At 37.7% G+C, this 18,333-nt stretch overlaps 1 protein-coding gene across 3 annotated transcripts in view; it reads left to right on the forward strand.

The window, feature by feature from the left end:
• The window catches only part of capn7 (calpain 7), a 35,792-nt gene extending 18,280 nt beyond the window's left edge, over positions 1 to 17,512 (forward strand). For 2 of the 3 annotated variants that reach the window (XM_003222193.4, XM_016994397.2), the window contains 17 exons: positions 479 to 673; positions 1,098 to 1,184; positions 2,640 to 2,766; positions 4,802 to 4,887; positions 5,610 to 5,703; positions 5,891 to 6,037; positions 6,577 to 6,683; positions 7,463 to 7,583; positions 7,797 to 7,941; positions 8,447 to 8,546; positions 10,047 to 10,182; positions 11,401 to 11,476; positions 13,022 to 13,167; positions 14,123 to 14,185; positions 15,980 to 16,110; positions 16,932 to 17,024; positions 17,118 to 17,512. In XM_003222193.4, the coding sequence (XP_003222241.2) occupies positions 479 to 673; positions 1,098 to 1,184; positions 2,640 to 2,766; positions 4,802 to 4,887; positions 5,610 to 5,703; positions 5,891 to 6,037; positions 6,577 to 6,683; positions 7,463 to 7,583; positions 7,797 to 7,941; positions 8,447 to 8,546; positions 10,047 to 10,182; positions 11,401 to 11,476; positions 13,022 to 13,167; positions 14,123 to 14,185; positions 15,980 to 16,110; positions 16,932 to 17,024; positions 17,118 to 17,262 (1,999 nt within the window). In that variant the 3' untranslated portion in view covers positions 17,263 to 17,512. The remainder of the gene's footprint in view (positions 1 to 478; positions 674 to 1,097; positions 1,185 to 2,639; positions 2,767 to 4,801; positions 4,888 to 5,609; positions 5,704 to 5,890; positions 6,038 to 6,576; positions 6,684 to 7,462; positions 7,584 to 7,796; positions 7,942 to 8,446; positions 8,547 to 10,046; positions 10,183 to 11,400; positions 11,477 to 13,021; positions 13,168 to 14,122; positions 14,186 to 15,979; positions 16,111 to 16,931; positions 17,025 to 17,117) is intronic. The other variant, XM_062957928.1, reaches the window with a different exon arrangement.
• The last annotated feature ends 821 nt before the right edge of the window (positions 17,513 to 18,333 follow it).

Consider the following 18,333-nt stretch of genomic DNA (forward strand, 5'->3'; position numbering starts at 1 on the left):
GTTACCCTGGCATTGAAAGCCTTGCAGGGCCAATAAAATGATGTGGTGGTCTGGATTCAGCCTGTGGACATTGCATTGAAAATATGTGGTTTAGACCATACATACCTTGTGTAGTCATTGCCAATATGGACATTTATAGGTGGTGAAAGTTTGAGAGTATTGTAATGATAGCAGGCCAAGATTTTCTGCATCTTGAAGATGCATGTCTTTTAAAGGAAGCAGATGAGGACAACAATATGAAAACTGTATAGCTTATCTTGTACTAACATCAGCTTTTGGAAAAGCTGCATATTACTAAATTCCTGGCTGCACATAAAAAATATTTATTATTAGCCTGTAACATTGTCTAGTCAATTTCTTTGGCAACAAACTAGACACAGCTTTGATGTGTGCAGAAATCCATAAAGGTTTAACCATGTTTGAATTATGTGGCCATTGTTGCTCTATTGAAAATTAAAGCTACTTTGTATTATTTTAGAGCAGAGGCATTGAAAGACTCAAAGCCATCTCAGAAAGACAAGCCAGCTGCTGTTAAAGCGAATCAGCCTGTGAGAACCTTTTTCCCACTGGGACCTGATTTTTCCTTGAACGATAAGCCTCAAACCGTTAGACCTGTGCATGCCAGTGAACCTCAGGGCCAGCGCTACACAGCAGAAGAGATTGAGGTGCTCAGGTAACAGCAGGAAATAAAGTCTAACAAGGTTTACTAAAGGTTGGAGGGTTTTATTTTATTTTTGTATTGGCCTCAAACTCAATTTTGGAAAAATATTTCACCTGCAATGTTTTAGCATTTTGTGCCGCTAAAGTCATGAAACGGGATCAAAGCCAAATTACATCTCCCAGGCTTCTATAGCATTGAGCCATGGCAGTTAAAGTAATGTTTAACTGCATTAATTTCCAGTGTAAATGTACCCCTAGTCAAACACTGCCACACTACATCATTTTAGCCATTTCAGACTTTTGAAATTGGGTCCTCCATTGTGTTAACCCTACTCAGAGAAATTTACTATATCAGTACTTTAAGAGGCTGTTATAATAAGAAACAAATGGATTTTGTATGTATTGTGCGTCTAATATCTCGCATGTTGTTTTAACAGGAAGACATCAAAGATAAATGGTATCGAGTATGTTCCCTTCATGAGCGTTGATCTGAGAGAGCGTTTTGCTTTTCCACTTCCTTTTTCGTAAGTGAATATAAGTTTATATGCTCCTTGAAATGTTTTCTTGTCTCTTAAACACTTGAGAGTGTTCAGTATCTATGTTATAGCTTTAATCTTACTGTGCAAAAAGCAAAGTTCATTGCTCTCTGCTCATCTTTATTGTACTCATTTATATATAAAATGCACTGTTTTTGATTATCATCATGAAAACCTCAGGCAAAGCATTGTTCCATGTTACCATTATAAGAGGAAGGGACAGGAATGTCAGTGGCATCATTTTAAGATTAAGCAAATTTGCTATGATGTTTCTGGCAGCTTTGGGGAAGACCATAAGACAGTTGGGTCCTGTATGCACATTTCTCAAAAGGGAAATCTATAATATAGTAAATGTAGGAATGTATTCAGCTTCTAAATGTATAAGAGTGACAGCAATCATGTAGCCACATTCTTCATCATTTGTTGCTGGAAGTTGCAGTCCAGCAATGGTGGGAATTATCTGAGGGGCCAAATTATTCCCGCCATTAATCTTGGAGAAATTAGAGGCAACATCTAAAGTTCTAGAAGCTAAGTATCTTGGGACCTCAGAATCCTTAATGAGCTAACATTGCAACTTTGCCAATGCTTCCCTTAGTTTGCATTACTTTCCTCAGTTCAGATAGCCATAGCTATAGGCTTGCTGAAATACTTCCTGCATCTCTTGTCATTCTTGTCATCTCTTGTCAGCATCCGAGGAATTAGATTTAAATCCATGATATCACATGGTAAAATAGATATATTAATTAGTTTAAAAGATGTTACAAAGCTAACTTGACTATTACTTTGGGTAGTGATCATAAGTTATTATTAAGTGCTATTGGTGTTCAGATTTCAAATTGCAGCAGAACCTGAAAAATACTATCATTGGAAATCACATGGCACAACCTTTATTGTAAGGATATATCTTTTTGTCTTATAATGTATAGTTCTTAAGCAGTTTTGACCCATTTATGCAATTTTCCAGGTGTAAAGCCAAATTCAGTTCTAAGCAGCCAAGAACTCAATAGCCAGATTTCTCCAAAGTGGTATTTTTCAATGTCTGCATATGAATTCCCTTCATTCGCAGCCATCATGACCAGTTGTTGGCTAGTGTTCATGTATCTGGTTGGAATGATGAGAATTATAGGCCAGTGTGTTTCTGATTGGGTAAGGCTTTTATAGGAGAGTATTGGTGTTACAAGAAGTGAAATGTAACTTATTACCAGTATTATGATGATAAGCAAGTTGTAAGTCAAACTAGAAGCCCGTACGATATCATTCAAGGAATGGAAACTAGTATACTGAACTAGAGAAGCCAGGAATCAGGGAGAACAAGAATGTTAGGATGGACTACCCAGGATCTTTAATGAGTAGGCTGTAAATCTACCTTGATCTGAAAATTACTGTGTGATGAAACAAGAATTTTACATTTCACAAATAGTTCTGATTTTTTTTCCAATTCAGAGATAAATGTGGCAAGTTACCTTTGTCTCCGAAGCAAAAAGCCATGTTTTCTCGATGGGTACGGCCAGATGACATAACAAACAATCCCACCATGATCTATACTGTGTCCAGCTTCAGCATAAAACAGGTAGGGATCCATTTTATATCCAGTTGCATTTTATTTTCTTTCTCTGCATCTGTCATTAGGAATGAGTTGGAAGCTTCTCAGATAATTTGACCTTTATTTCTGGCAGATGCTACTTCCTCCTCAATTTGAGAAGGTATACGGTGTTTGAAAAAGAACTCCCTAGTTTCCATTTACTTTAAATGGAAACTAGGGAGTTCTTTTTCAAACACCCTGTATTTTTCTGGTAAATTCTGCTGTGGTGTTTTCTAGTATGTGTGTATATTTAGATTCTGTGAAACGAAGAAGGGACTTAATGCGGAATATTAACTCTGGCAGATTAACTTTTGTAAGAGACAAAAGAAAACGAAAACTAGTATTATGATTGAAAAGAAGACAAGTTGTCTTCTTGACCATGTTGCTCCTTCTCTGTTAGGAACAGCAAAAAGCTATATGCCTTCAGCATCTCTCTTCTGGACTTCCTAGAACAGTGGCTCCCAACCTTTGGGCCTCCAGGTGTTTTGGACTTCAGCTCCCACAGTTCCTAACAACTGGTAAGCTAGTTGGGATTTCTGGGAGTGGAAGTCCAAAACACCTGAAGGCCCAAAGATTGGAAACCACTATTCTAGAATAATGTGCTAATTAGTTCTTGAAGTTATTGTTCAGAAATTAAAACTGTTGCTTTGTTTGCAATCTTTGATACAGTAGAAACCAATTTTCCAGGGACTTGATGCTCTTTACACTACATGAGAATTATAGTAGTTTGCACTTCACAGGGGAATAAAATTAGTTTCATCTCTTAAAAAAGATAGTTGTGAATATTATTGTTCATGATTTTGGAGCGGAAGACTTGTGCTTATTAGATTATGAGAATGTAGACATTTATAAAAATTATCCAACATGTGGGGTCAGGTAAAGTGTACTGTTTGAATGTGTGTGCTTCAAGTTGGATCACATTAGATGAATTTAGAGAAGTAAATAGATTGGTGTTCTACAGGAAGCAGACAGGCCCCCTGTTGCAGCAGCTCCACTGGCTGCCAGTTGTTTCCAGGCACAATTCAAAGTGCTGTTTATGACCCTTAAAGCCCTAGATGGCTCAGGACCAGGCTGCTTGACTGATCGCATCTTCCTGTATGAATCTGCCCAGGCTATGAGATCTTCAGGAAGAGTCCTTTCTCTCTGTCCCACCTCCATTGCAAGCTCTGTTGGTGGGAATGAGGGAGAAGGCCCCTCGTCTCTGGAATCTCCTGCCCAGGGAAGCCAGAATAACCCCCTCCCTGCTATTCTTCTGGTGACAAGCTAAAACCTTTCTTTTCAAGCAGGCTTTTAAAGAGGATGGTTTTTAAGATCAGTTGGGGGTGTTGTGGTTTTTAGCTATAAATAAGTTTTTAATTGATTTTAAGGATTTTAACTATTTTAATATTCATATTTTATTCTATTTTAATGTTTGTATATTTTTCAGTTTTAAATTGTATTATATTGGTTTTATTGTGAGCTGTTTTGAGTCTCTTTGAGAGAGAAAAAGCAGAATACAAAGAAGAAGAAAACCTAGTAGTAGTAGAAGTAATAGTAAGGGTAAAGGTAAAGGTTTTCCCCTGACATTAAGTCTAGTCGTGTCCAACTCTGGGGTTTAGTGCTAAGCCAAAGAGCCAGCGTTGTCCATAGACCCTTCTAAAGTCATGTGGTCGGCATGACTGCATGAAGCGCCGTTACCTTCCTGCCGGAGTGGTACCTATTGATCTACTCACATTTGCATGTTTTCACACTGCTAGGTTGGCAGAAGCTGGGACTAACAGGGGGAGCTCACCCCGTGCCCTGGATTTGAACCACCAACCTTTTGGTCAGCAAGTTCAGCAGTTTAACTCGCTGTGTCATCGGGGGCTCAGTAGTAGAAGATGTGTGTGTGTGTGTGTGTGTGTGTGTGTGTGTGTCTTTGAAGTTGGCTCCTACTCAGTAGTACATCCTTATTTCTTCTTTGATACATTCTTATTTCTTTTCAGGTTCTGAATGGAGAAAGGCAGGATATAAATTAATAATGAGATAAATTCTTGTTTTTCAGACAATCGTGTCAGATTGTTCTTTTGTAGCTTCACTTGCAATTAGTGCAGCATATGAGCGACGATACAACAAGAAGTTGATTACTAGGTATGTCAGACTTGTAGAATTATGTTATTTTATTATTTATATTTTATTTTGATTATGTTAGAAATAAAACACTTCTGTGCTCTGCGTACGTACTGTGGTGATTTCAACCTACTCTGAATAGATCCTGCGAGAACTCTCTTCTCATTCTTTTCATGGTCCCTGATACATAAGACTTTACTTGTAAGTCATTGTCTGTTCATGATGGCACTTAAACCCAGCCATGTAAACCTCAGAATCTTCATTTTCGCCACATTAAAAACTTGTCTTTAATTTATGAGTCAGTTTGCTGTGATTCTATTATCGCCATAAAATAGAGACCAAGCAAACACAAAGCAATAATAATAATAACAACAACAACAACAACTTTATTTATAACCCACCCTCTCTCCCCGAAGGAACTCAAGGCAGCTTACAAAGACAAAAACAAAATTGAAATAAACAACAGTAAAAAAACAATCAAAACAAGCAAATAAAATTCACAAATAACACAATAATCGTTAAAAAGTAGTGCCCTAATTTTTTTTAAATGTCTCCCTTTTGTTGACTGTGTGTTTCTCCATTGAGATTTTTCCTTTTCAACATAATGAGGCACAACGCAATGCCGTTCTTCCATGAGTTCTTAAATTGACAACACTAATGAAACAAACTTGTATGATTCACAGCATTTCTGCAAAATATTTGCTAATTTTTCTTTTTATCACTTTCCCTCTTCTTCAAAATAGCATCATTTACCCACAGAACAAAAAGGGAGAGCCAGAATATAATCCGTGTGGGAAATATATGGTCAAGCTGCATATCAATGGTGTCCCCAGGAAGGTAAAAAATGGGGTGCTTAAATAGATGGCTTAAGGGTGCGTTACACAAATTACACAATTCCTTGTAAGCATCTATAGGCTTGGTTTTGAGAACTGTTCTTATCTTGACTTTCTTCAGAGCACTATGTGCAGCAGCCTTCTTATTTTGACTGTCTGCTTTACCTTGTTTTCTGTACTGTTTTTTCCAGGTAATTATTGATGATTTCTTACCAGTAGATCACAGTGGAGAACTTCTTTGCTCTTATTCAAACAACAAAAATGAACTTTGGGTGTCACTGATAGAGAAAGCTTACATGAAAGTCATGGGAGGTTATGATTTCCCAGGATCAAATTCTGTGAGTATCCATTTCTTCTTTTTAAAAAGAGGTTGGCTAGAGAAGATGGAATAGTTATTCGATTTAGGAGTTCTTATTATGCTTTTTCCATCATTGCAAACATCTTTATTACACCAATATTCTAGACATGTAATACATTTGGGTCTCCTGTTTGTGTCTGAGTCTTTGCTTTTTCTGCTGTAACATTTACAGTTTAATTTTTACAAAGATTCACTATAAGGAGTGGAGTCATATGCTGCAGTACTGTCTCTTCTGATCTTCAATCTGAGTATTCTTGGTGTTCTGCAATCTGAAGTGCTTTCAAAAAATTTGTTTGCAAACCATTTTTCTTTGTCTCAATGCTGAATCTTTATAAAAGATTTCATGTTTGCCTGTACAGAAGAAAAATGAAAAAGTTTCAGAACAGAAACGGTTACTAAAATGCCTGTTTATTGACAACTGTTGTAAAAGCGGCAGTGTTTTTAATGTTTGTTATGCTGTTACTGGTACGATTACTTATGTCACATTGTTGCTTCTAATGAACTCTGTATACATTTCAGAATATTGATCTACATGCACTGACTGGCTGGATACCTGAAAGGATTGCTATGCACTCAGATAATCAGACTTTTAACAAAGACAGTTCCTTCCGAATGCTTTATCAAAGGTAAGTTGTCCATTGTTTTAAAGAGGTTGCAGACACAATATGATAAACTTAATAGTGTGATAATATTTTTCATTAGATTTACTTTTTATTTTTATTTTTAGAAATGGTGAGGGCATTTTTGTCTATGTTGAATTTATATATGTGTGTGTGTTTTTTTACTGAGACAGATTGATTTAGAAAGTGACATGTTTGTGCTAAAAGAGAGCCAGCATGATGCAATAGGGCCTTAGTCCCCTTTCACACTGCCATATAAAATCCAGATTATCTGCTTTGAACTGGATTATCTGGCAGTGTGGACTCATATAAACCAGTTCAAAGCAGATAATGTGGGTTATCTGCTTTGATAATCTGTATTATACGGCAGTGTAGAAAGGGTCTTAGTCTCACCAGAAGAGTGTAAAAACTGGCACGTTTTGGGCAATATGTCATCTTTGGACCAAGATAGAAGGATGTAAATATTTTTCAATAACTCAGCAGACATGGATTGCTTCTATCAAATGCTTGGAAACTGGCTTCATTAGAAGTTTTAGGTCCTTCTATAATGTTTTACTAAGTACATTTTTGGGGATTCATTTCCACATTATCTTCCGCTCCTACTGTATTAGCTCTGAGTGGCATCAATTATGCTATAATGTATGCCATTGAACTTTTCCAAATGTCATTTGCCCCTTTCTCCCTCCATTAGAGTTGTTAGGACAATAAGAATCAGAAACAACAAAGCTTGTTCAGTCTTCTTGGAAGCAAATCCTAAAGCAAATTTTCTTGTTCTTGGTGGCCAGATTTCACAAAGGAGATGTGCTCATTACAACAGCGACAGGCATGATGACGGAAGAGGAGGGAGAAAGATGGGGTTTAGTGCCAACCCATGCCTATGCTGTCTTGGATATTAGAGAATACAAGGTACGCAGTGAATAATAACTTTTGAAATGCCTTCTTCAGATTGCCAGTTTGTTTTGTATTGTACCTTTGTAGCATTGCTCAAAAGAAAGGAAGCTTTAAAGTACCTCTTCCAGATCAAGTTCAAAGATTTTGATAATATTTGCTCTCCTATACTTTCAGAAAGACATGTTCAAATGAAGTAATCCAAATTCTTTTTATTTCCCATTTCTCCAGGGACTTCGATTCCTCCAGCTGAAAAACCCCTGGAGCCACCTGCGCTGGAAAGGAAGATATAGTGAGAATGATATGAAAAACTGGACCCCTGAACTCCAGAAATACTTGAATTTTGATCCCAGAACTGCTCAGAAAATAGACAATGGTATATATGGAAGTTTAAGCAAACATAATTACAGATGAGTGACTCACTTCTCCCCAAGTCCATATGGAACGGAGGGAAACTGAAACTTGTTTACTGCTGATTACAATGATTATTATTCCTCTTTTACTTTTTACCCAACAAAAGAAAGTGGCTTTCAAGGATTAAATGCAATATAATTTTTTAAAAAAAACTAAAAAAAACTTTAGGACTTCAAAAAAAACATTCATAAGATTGGTGTGTCTTTCTGTTCTTTTGACATAGTTCAGTGGTGTCAAAACAGTTTTACCTGGTGGTTGTGTTTCCTTTACCTCTCTTTGTTTCAGTAGTCACTGGACTGTTATCATAAAGAAATATCTAGGATAATAAGAAAAATGTTGGGGATTCTGCAGGTTTTGCAAACTGTATAATGGCTCAGGAGAAGATTAACAGTCCTGTTTGAAAAGTATGTGCTTCTCTGCCTTTTGGTTTACAGATCTTTGACCATTACATGTTTCTCCTTTTGTAGGAATTTTTTGGATCTCCTGGGAAGATCTGTGCCAATATTATGATGTTATTTATTTGAGCTGGAATCCAAGTCTTTTTAAGGAATCAACATGCATTCACAGGTTTGTCCAATAAAAAAATGATGAAAGACCATTATGTTTCCAACAAGTTTACAGCATTGTTTTCTTGTGTACTCTGATGAAGGCATACCTCTCTGGCAGTGTATCAGAGAGTATATTGGATATGAAATAGAATGTGTGACTAAATCAGAGCAATACATATAATTTTGTCTTCGTGTTCCTTTCCCATCACTATTGTTTCCATATTCAAATACCTTATTTACTCTAATGCTCACCTTTTGGTGCTAAATTATCTCTGCAAAATTAGGCGCTCATTAGATTCGCCTCATACAGTAATCTTAGTGCTGAGCCAAAGCCAAAAGGGAAAGCTGCTTCAGGAGCTCCTATTTGAAAGACATCGCCTCTAATTTAATGGCCAGGGCTCAATACTATGTGATCCTGGGATTTGTAGTTTAGTGAGGCATCAGTATTCTTTGGCAGATGTGCTTAAGATGGGCATTGAATATTTGCCTTTTATGTTGTTAGTCGCTCCAAGTCCCATATTGGGAGATGTGGTGGGATATAAATAAAGTTTTATTTACTATTATTACAGTATTATTATTTGTAAAACTACAGGCCCCATGATTCCATAGCATTGAACCAAGGCAATTAAAGTGGATTCATTCTATGGCAGAGCTGCATCCCAAAGTTTTCTTTTCCATAGCTGGTAGCTTTGGTACACTTTTGCCACTGCACATTACATTTGGCAGCAAATGCTTTTTTGGTTTCAGGGTTTTGAAAATTGAGGTGCGCATTAGATTTGATGGCACACTAGTCTCGAGTAAATACAGTACAGTGTTCCCTCACTTATCGTGGGGGTTACGTTCCAGGACCACCTGCAAAAAGTGAAAATCCATGAAGTAGGGACACTATATTTGGACGCTATATAGGGACGCTCCCGCCGCTGCTGCGGCCTTGTGAGGCAAAAACAAATGTGCTTCAGCCTCCTTTTCTTTCCCTTCGGCTTCTCCTTCCTTCCTTCCATAGGCTTCTCCTTAGGAAGGAAGTAGAAAGAGAGATTTATAATATCATTATTTATAATATTATTTTAGTGTTTATTAAAAAACCGCAAAACAGCGAGTCCGTGAAAAGCGAACCATGAAGTAGTGAGGGAACACTGTATTTAGTTTCCCCTTACATTTCCCCTTTTTTCAGGAACTCTTCTCACAATTAGAGAACTAGCCCAGGACTTGAGTGTAACTCAAATATTGGATAATATGCAGAGTATAGAATTTAATTACTGTAGCGCATCATGCTGAGACGACCCTTGGCATGCATAGGTTTTCTGGCACTCTTTTTGCTTTGCTCCTTGTAAAAAGAGTGTTCCTTCTCAGCTAATATCTTACACTGTCAGAATCACTATCATTTGAAATTAATGTCTCTGTTGGAAACATTGGAAACTTTAGGACAAATTGAATTTTGTATGCAGGAATTGCAATTTCTTTATATAAAGCACTATTTGCATCCACCCCCACTTCCTTCTCTGTTTATCCTTTTCTCTAGTACCTGGGATGCAAAACAGGGTCCCATGAAAGATGCTTACAGCTTGGCTAATAATCCACAGTACAAACTGGAAGTTCAGTGCCCACAAGGTGGTGCTGCCGTCTGGGTTCTCCTCAGCAGACACATCACAGACAAGGTATGAATATGAATTTGTGCTGTTTTTTCCAAACACATAGCATGGAAGCGCAGTCTGACCCCTGACTCACGATACCAAGGGGAGGAGGGCAAAAAGAGCACTGTATGAGCCTACCTGTGTCTTGAAATCTTTTGGAAACGCCCTTCTCACTGTATCACCACACTTACATGTGTATTTTTGGTGGGAACACAAGGGAATACCTTCTCAGGGTCTGGTCCCAAGCTCTAGAACTCACTTTCTAAAGATGTTACATTGGTTTCCTCCTTTATATCCTTTTATAGGCAGCTGTACACCATTTTGTTATGGGATGTCTTTGAGGGCTCTCAGCTCAAGGGTAATGGGCCTTATATGTGCTCTACTGTTTGAATTTGTAGGTTTCATTAATGGATTGCTTTTAGTTCTTTTAATTTTATTGATAATTTGATTACATTTTAACTACATTTCTAGTTGTAACTGATTTGACTTTCATAAATCACCTTGAGTTCCTGACTGGGGAAAAATGGGATATAAATTGTAACAACGATAACAACACATTTCACAGAACTCTTTCAGTTCCACTAAGTGCACTAATCTTCCAACCAAGCTGTCTTGATGGAATACAGGCAGTCCCCAAGTTATGAACAAGATAGGTTCTGTAGGTTTGTTCTTAAGTTGAATTTCTTTGTAAGTAAAAATGGGTACAAACCCCTTTGGTGTTTGTCTTGCTGTCTGTGCCCCTGTTCAAAAGATTTCACCTCATTTTCTCTCCCTGATAACTGGATTTTGAAAAATTTGGCTTGTTGTGGAAACAAGGATTGGTGATAAAACTTCAGTGGAGACACCTTTTCCCCATGATAACTCTTTCAAGAGTGAATTTCCCTTCCAAGGGGTAGATTTCCATCTCTTCCTGTTGTCTCACCCCGTTCTTAACTATGGGTCATTTGTAAGTCAGATGTTTGTAACTCGAGACTGCCTGTATACTATAAGAAAAACACCTCGTGTACTCTGATAAAATAGATGACAAGTTTTTGCCTGACAGAAATTTGGCACACAGAGAACTGCAGCAAAAATTTGATCTTTGAGTAAATTGTAGAAAATTTAAACATGAGTTTGTCTTTTCTATCTTATGTCAAACATTAGATGAATTAAAAATAGTGACACAAGTAAATCATTACTTTAGAAGTACAGTACATAGAGTATACACTAGTAAACTTATATTTGTAATTGGTTTGTCCACAGGATGACTTTGCGCGCAATCGAGAATTCATCACAATGGTTGTGTACAAAACAGACGGGAAAAAGGTTTACTACCCTGGTAAGAGTCAACATCCTGTCTTCCCCATACGACAGGGTGGGCAGCCATGATGATCCCAAGGGTCAGTTACCTCCCTCTAAAACCCCATCAAGGTCATACAAACTGCCAAAAATGTCCCCCATTCAAATCCATGTCTACTTAGAAAAATATGGCCTTTTAATGATTGAAGAGCTACTTACTGGTGAACTACTGTTTCTTAGAAATTTGAAGATGTGGTGGTTCATATTATAACAGTTTGGGGTCCAGAAAAGCAGTGGTCTGTGAGCCTTGTTATTGAAATATTTTTTCCCAACTTGTATAGAGGATCTCAGTACAGTGGATACAAACAATGCACACTATTCAAAATAATTTAAAACGGCGATAATAAGTTGTTGTTTTGTGACTTGTATGTCATTTCTGTCTTATGAAAATCCTCTCATGTGGTTTCCTTGACAGAATTTGTTCCTGGAGAGGAACGCCTTTCATTTGAGACTGAGAGTGTGACTTGCCCAGGGTCACCATGTGATTCAAACACTATCCATGCATTTCCTAGAAAAATATTCAAACCACTACACCAGTATGTTAGACAGCCCATTAAACAATGTAACAGGATAAAACAAGATGGTTTAAACCAGTTAAAACAGCCCTGCCCTGCTCTCAGTCCCACCCCCATCCTAAGTACGGCTGGTAGGAACAAGAAAGAGGGCCTTCTCCGTGGTTGCCCCACCACTACCACCTCTGAAACTCTCTCCCTAAAGAAGTAAAGGTGGCCTCCTGTCTTTCAAAAAACAACTGAAGCCCTGCTTCTGCTCACTAGCATACTGAGAGGAGGAGAATTAGACATTGAATGACCACTACAGGGCATCTGGGCTCTGCTAGTCTATGTCAGCTCAATTTACCACCATAGGCCACACAACTAGCCCACATAACTTCGAGATCTCCAGTTGGCTTATGTAAATTAATGTGGATGTTTGTTCAGATTTTATGTCATTATATAATGTTTGTCTATATTGGTTTAATTTATTGATGTTAGGTTTAATTGTTGTTTTCATATGTGGGATGTTCCTGGGATTTTATGTCAGTATTTGTTTGTTTTATGGAAGCATTGAATATTTGTGGTTGTATGTTAGAATCTGCCCTGAGTCCCCTTTATTTGTATTCTAATAAAGTTATTATTATTATTATTATTATTATTATTATTATTATTATTATTATTATTACCCATTTTGTGGCCCCCATTGCATTGGCAGCCACCATTACAACAACTCACACTGTCAGAATTGCAGCCTTTTTCCCTTTTTTCTTTACTTGTCACTTTTTACTCCAAAATTTCTCGAAGTCCATGATACAAAGGACACTCTTGCAGCTTCGAAAGCTACTGTAGTTGCAGCCTGATTTTAGCAAGTACTGTAGGTGGCAGCAAAGGGAAAACACCAAATTTCATTAATAGCAGCAGCAGGAAGTTAAATTCCAGTATTTCCCCGAAAGAGCTCCTCAATTCCAGGAAGTTAATCTGTGCTAAAGAATTTTCAAACATGAATTTATAAATGTCTTTTTGTTTTTTAGCTGATCCACCACCATATATTGATGGCATTCGGATCAATAGTCCGCATTATCTGACCAAGATGACACTGACGTCTCCAGGGACACATACGTTTACATTGGTGGTTTCTCAGTATGAGAAACAGAACACAATTCACTATACCCTAAGGGTACGTACTCACAGACACTTTTGCAAGTAAAATCTGGAAATGCTGGGGGGAATTATCACCACAGCCACCATGTTAAGGAATTGGCTTTGGGATAAGTCTTATAATCAAATAATTATAATTTAAAGCTTTATAGGAGTGATGTTGTAGAGGTTTTTAATTTCTTATGCATGACATATAAATAATACTAGTCAAAATTGCTCTAGTGGAAAGGTCTTGCACACATTGTCTCTTCCAAATATGTGCTAGTGGGAAATTCCACCTGAAGCAAAATCTGAAGTTTTGGTTTTTCTGCATTTGTAACACCTGAAGAACAGGGTAGGTTTCAGAATTGTGAAAATATTGTGAGAAAATCTCTGGCTTCCCTTGACCGGATGGCTCCTAGATTATGGCACATTGTTGTTACCTACAGACAAAGGCAGTTCCTGTTACTAAAAGATGCCTGTGTGTCACTACAGGCCTACGGAAAGAGAGAAGTGTTTGTTAGTCAGCTGGCTTCCTGTCAAATAGTTTTGAAGTGTTCTCTTTTTTGGCCTACAACAGCTACTTCCTAAGTAGAAAGGACAGATAATTACAACTCTTTCATAGTTCAATGTTTGGGATCATAAGAAATGTCATAAAAGCCGTAAGAGCCAGAAGAAGATTGCTACAGGCAAACCTGTCCTAACCACAATTGGTTGAAAATTGCCTGATATTTTTTTCTGGATTGCTGTTTTTAGAGCATTCAAATATCAAAGGAAAGCCATTCGCCCTTATCCTCCTTCTTTTTGAAATTTCTAGAAGGAATAATATAGGTTCACATATTTTAAAAGTTTTCCTTGAAAAAAACTCTATGTATGTATGATTTTTAAGTTGGAAAGAAAGTAAAAAATACAATTGTCTTTTCCTATAAGAGTTAATTTTATTGTTATGCAATATGAATACTTCTACATTACATTTTCTTTTTGCTTTATCGTAGGTATATTCAGCATGTAAATTTACCTTCTCTAAGATCCCAACACCATATACAGTATCCAAAAGGGTAAGATATGATTGGATTCATTTTGGTCACCTAGGAGCATTGGGAGATGAATACACAAAATCAGATACACATTCTAAATGAAGAGAAGTGCCTTGTATATTTTTGAAACCCTATTGACCCAGAGTTGTAAGGTTGTCTCTTAATGCAGGTGTAAGAAATTGTACTGCAGTTCTCATGATCCCCAGCTCATATAGGCAAAAGTGAGGAATAATGAAAGTTACAGTTCAGCAATATGTGGAGAGTGAGACTTTCCCAGCCTCCTTCAACACAGTGCTAACAAGTGTTAACTATGGAGCCACTGCAGTTGTCTCTGAGAGATCCTCCATCAGTGTCAGTCCCCTATTTTTCCACCGCTGTTGCTGCCTAGTAGTGGTTTAGATCACATGTGTCAAACTCAAGGCTTGCAGGCCGAATCTGTCCCACCATGTTGTTTTGTGTGGCCCTCCAGATGCTAGACTTCTGAATTCATCATCATTAGACACCATGACCAGAGCTAATGAAAATTAATATGTTAATCGGGATAATGGGGTTTGAATTTTAAAACAAGGCTTGTGGATCTGATGTCTGACTTTAGTGTCCTTTAACTCTTCCCCAATCTCAAAGCCACATGTGCAGTTGGGTTGCAATTCCCATCATCCCCAGTCTGCATGGCAGATAATCAAAAGTGATGGGAGTTGTCATTTAATCACATTTAGGGTCCCAAGCTGGGTAAAAACTAAAGAACACTGACCACTATGCAAAAAATAATTGGCCCTCTGTGTCCACGGATTCTCCATTCATGGATTCAGTGGCCATTTGAAGGCAACCATAAGGCTGATATGCCCCTCAATTAAAATTTGTTGACATCCCTGGTTTAGAATATTTAGTCCTCAGCAAAAGCCTGTCTGATGTCACAAACTCACCGTCACAAAAATATATTACTGTATATACTCATGTATGTATCTAGAAATCAAAGTCAAAAAATCGTCACAAAAAATCCAAGTCAATATATCTGTGGGCCAATGTAAGTAATGTATATTAATTTTTATCCCAAAAAAGGAACCATTCCTTTCTTTGAATCGTATGGTAGAAGCAAGAGCTTAGTCCTTCCCAGGAGGACCTAAAGAAGAACCACTCCCTATTGCCATATAATCCAGATTATCAGGTCAAATAATCTGGATTTTATATGGCAGTGTAGAAGGGCCCCCTCTGCTTTCTCTGGCAATCCCCCACACATCACACAGCCAGCATTTACAGTAGTTCCATCCTCATCCATCCAAACTTTAGGGTGAGCACAAACACTTATGCCTGCCAGAACTTTATCAGTTCTTTGGCATTGTTTTCCTTTGCTTCATCATTTCCATCCTTTATAACATGCTCCTAAGTATTACCCTCAACATACTCATATTTTTGCCCCATAAACCTGCCCTCAACTTAAACATATGATTGACACATACATGAGTATATACAGTAAGCAGGTTTCTTATATTCTATCAAAATCCAATGAAACTCAACAGACCCTCTCTCATGGAACATAAGCAATTCAAATTTTTAAATGGACCTGGCAATTTAGTTTGGCACTTCATTTAAGGAAGAGAACATTTTGTATCTTTTTGTTTATATGCTCCTGTTTGCTCCTGTTTTTCACAGCAGATAGATCAAAACACTAATCTGACTTGCAGTATTGCCAGTGTAGCTTGAGAGACTTTGAAATTTCTAATGAAGCTTTGAAAATTCGAAAGGGATGGGAAAGAAGGTTAAATGAAACAGTGCATTTATCTATGCATGCTGAGAACTAGATTGACTTTCCTACAGGTGAATGGCCAGTGGAAAGGACATAGTGCTGGTGGATGCAGCAATTTTAGAGAGACCTCCAAGAACAATCCTGTTTACCAGTTCCAGCTGGAAAAAACTGGTTCCCTCCTTATTGAGCTCCGAGGACCAAGGTTTGTGCAGAATAAAACAAGTAGCAAAACATAGTCAAAGTAACATGATTCATTCCTTAAATACGGTAAATGTTGGTCCACAATAGTACATATTAGTGGAATAAGGTAGTTCGGATTAATGTGTTGTCGAAGGCTTTCATGGCCGGAATCACTGAGTTGCTGTGAGTTTTCCGGGCTGTATGGCCTTGTTCTAGAAGAATAATAGAATCATAGAGTTGGAAGAGACCTCATGGGCCATCCAGTCCAACTCCCTGCAAAGAAGCAGGAAAATTGCATTCAGAATACCCCTGACAGATGGCCATCCAGCCTCTGCTTAAAAGTCTCCAAAGAAGGAGTCTCCACCACACTCTGGGCAGAATGCTTCTGGAACATGGCCATATAGCCCAGAAAACTCACAGAAACTTTGTTTGGATGATTTTGTAAAGGGATCTTACAGCACTTTTGAAATTAATAGCGTAAGCTTTTATTTCATCAGCCTGTGAGAGCCAGTGGAACCATTTTATTTATTTCAGTCTCAAAGGGACTACAAAATCCCTTTACATGATGTTACATATTGTGTTTTCTTTAGTTTACTTGTGAGGTTCTAATCAATCATTGACCATATCAATATTTTTTGCACTAAAAATTAAAAAGCTGTTTTTAAACATTGCTAATTTTGAGGATGTAGAATTGTAGCCTCAGTCTTTACAAAATCTTTCAGCTTCATGGAATTGCTCAAATAACCCTGGAAAACAGCTTCTTATCTTTTCAAATCTCTTTCCACAATACCTTTTTAAAATTGTTGTGTCCAAAAGATAATCCAACTTGTGTTGAATTCACAGGCAATATAGTGTTGGACTTGAACTCGTGACAGTCTCTTCAGTAGGAGACCCAGGTCCTTTGGGCTTTCAAAAAAAGAATAGTGGTGATTACAGGTATTTTCTTATTTGACGTATACATATTTGATTATGTAACATTGGATCCTTTGTTAAATTTGTTCCCTCCCTTTCTCTTTTTCTCCTCTGAAGGTGTGGATTTTGCTATCTGGAAGTTGAGAGTCTACCTGCTGGTGTTTACAATATTATTCCAAGCACTTTTCTCCCTCAGCAGGAAGGACAATTTTTCTTGGACTTCAATAGTGCTATCCCTCTTAAAGTATCACAGCTGCAATGAGGTAGTCTTGCTCTGTGACCTATTTTCAATCAAGAATATGGCAGAACTGATCATTTGAATGACATACTGGAGCACAATCAAAGAACCATCCCTAAAATGTTTACATGGGATGAACAAACTGAACATGGACTCTCTTACAGGGAATGTCACCCCAGAGTTGAAGTCCCCAGATCCTTTGTTGGACTGTAGCAGTCTCTTAAAGTGTAGAAGTTGGGGATAGCTTCTTATTTTAGCCTACGCTAATTCTTCAGTAGTGGCAACTAGAGGGTAAGCAAAGGCAAGTGCTTGAAATCATTTTTGTTCATGTGAAACCTCCTTAATTTTGCATGGCTCTGGCACCTTACGTTGTTTTGAATCAGGTTTTGGGGTTAAAATGTCTTTTGTGTTTTCTGTTCTTGCAGCTCACTTCCTAGACTTTGTGTTTTTCAAATAATCAGATGAAATACCTCCAATTATGTTATTCTGGGATCCGTGGACTTGTGAAAATCCTTTGTTTGTCTTGCTTGAAATAGCCTGGTTTGCTTCTGATCAGGTGCATTGTGGACTTTGGTTATTGCTTGCACTATGTTACTTACTGGCGGGTAGGTTAAATGCAAATGCCATTTTCTTGAAAAGTGTACAGAAAGCATCCATGAAATTGGGTTAGAGAAAAGAGACTTTGCTATGTGATATCGCTGAAAGAATAGAAGCAACTTTCTGACTTCACCTTGAGTTGCTTCTTTGCCTTGCCCAGAAGATCCCTACAAATGTTTCTTTGGCGTTCAAAAGTGTAGTTTCCCAGGTAATGGAATCTTGCAAGCATTTACCCTCAGTTGGTTCAGGGACCTCCCAAATGACACTGCCATTTATGACAAATCTTTTAATCATAGCTTTGCACTTTCTCTTAAAGGGTCTGATTCATTCTTCGAATTCAGCCTATTGAGTTAAGGATTTTTTGTGCCAAAATTAACTCTTAGCCACTCCCTTCCCATTTTCCAGTTTTATGATTATCAAGCCATCTAGTCAAAATGATTTTTATTGATCAGCCAATGGGCCTTATCAAAACAGACAATATAAACACAACATAGAGTA

Source organism: Anolis carolinensis, chromosome 6 (assembly GCF_035594765.1).
Source record: "Anolis carolinensis isolate JA03-04 chromosome 6, rAnoCar3.1.pri, whole genome shotgun sequence".
In the NCBI taxonomy this organism is placed as follows: domain Eukaryota; kingdom Metazoa; phylum Chordata; class Lepidosauria; order Squamata; family Dactyloidae; genus Anolis; species Anolis carolinensis.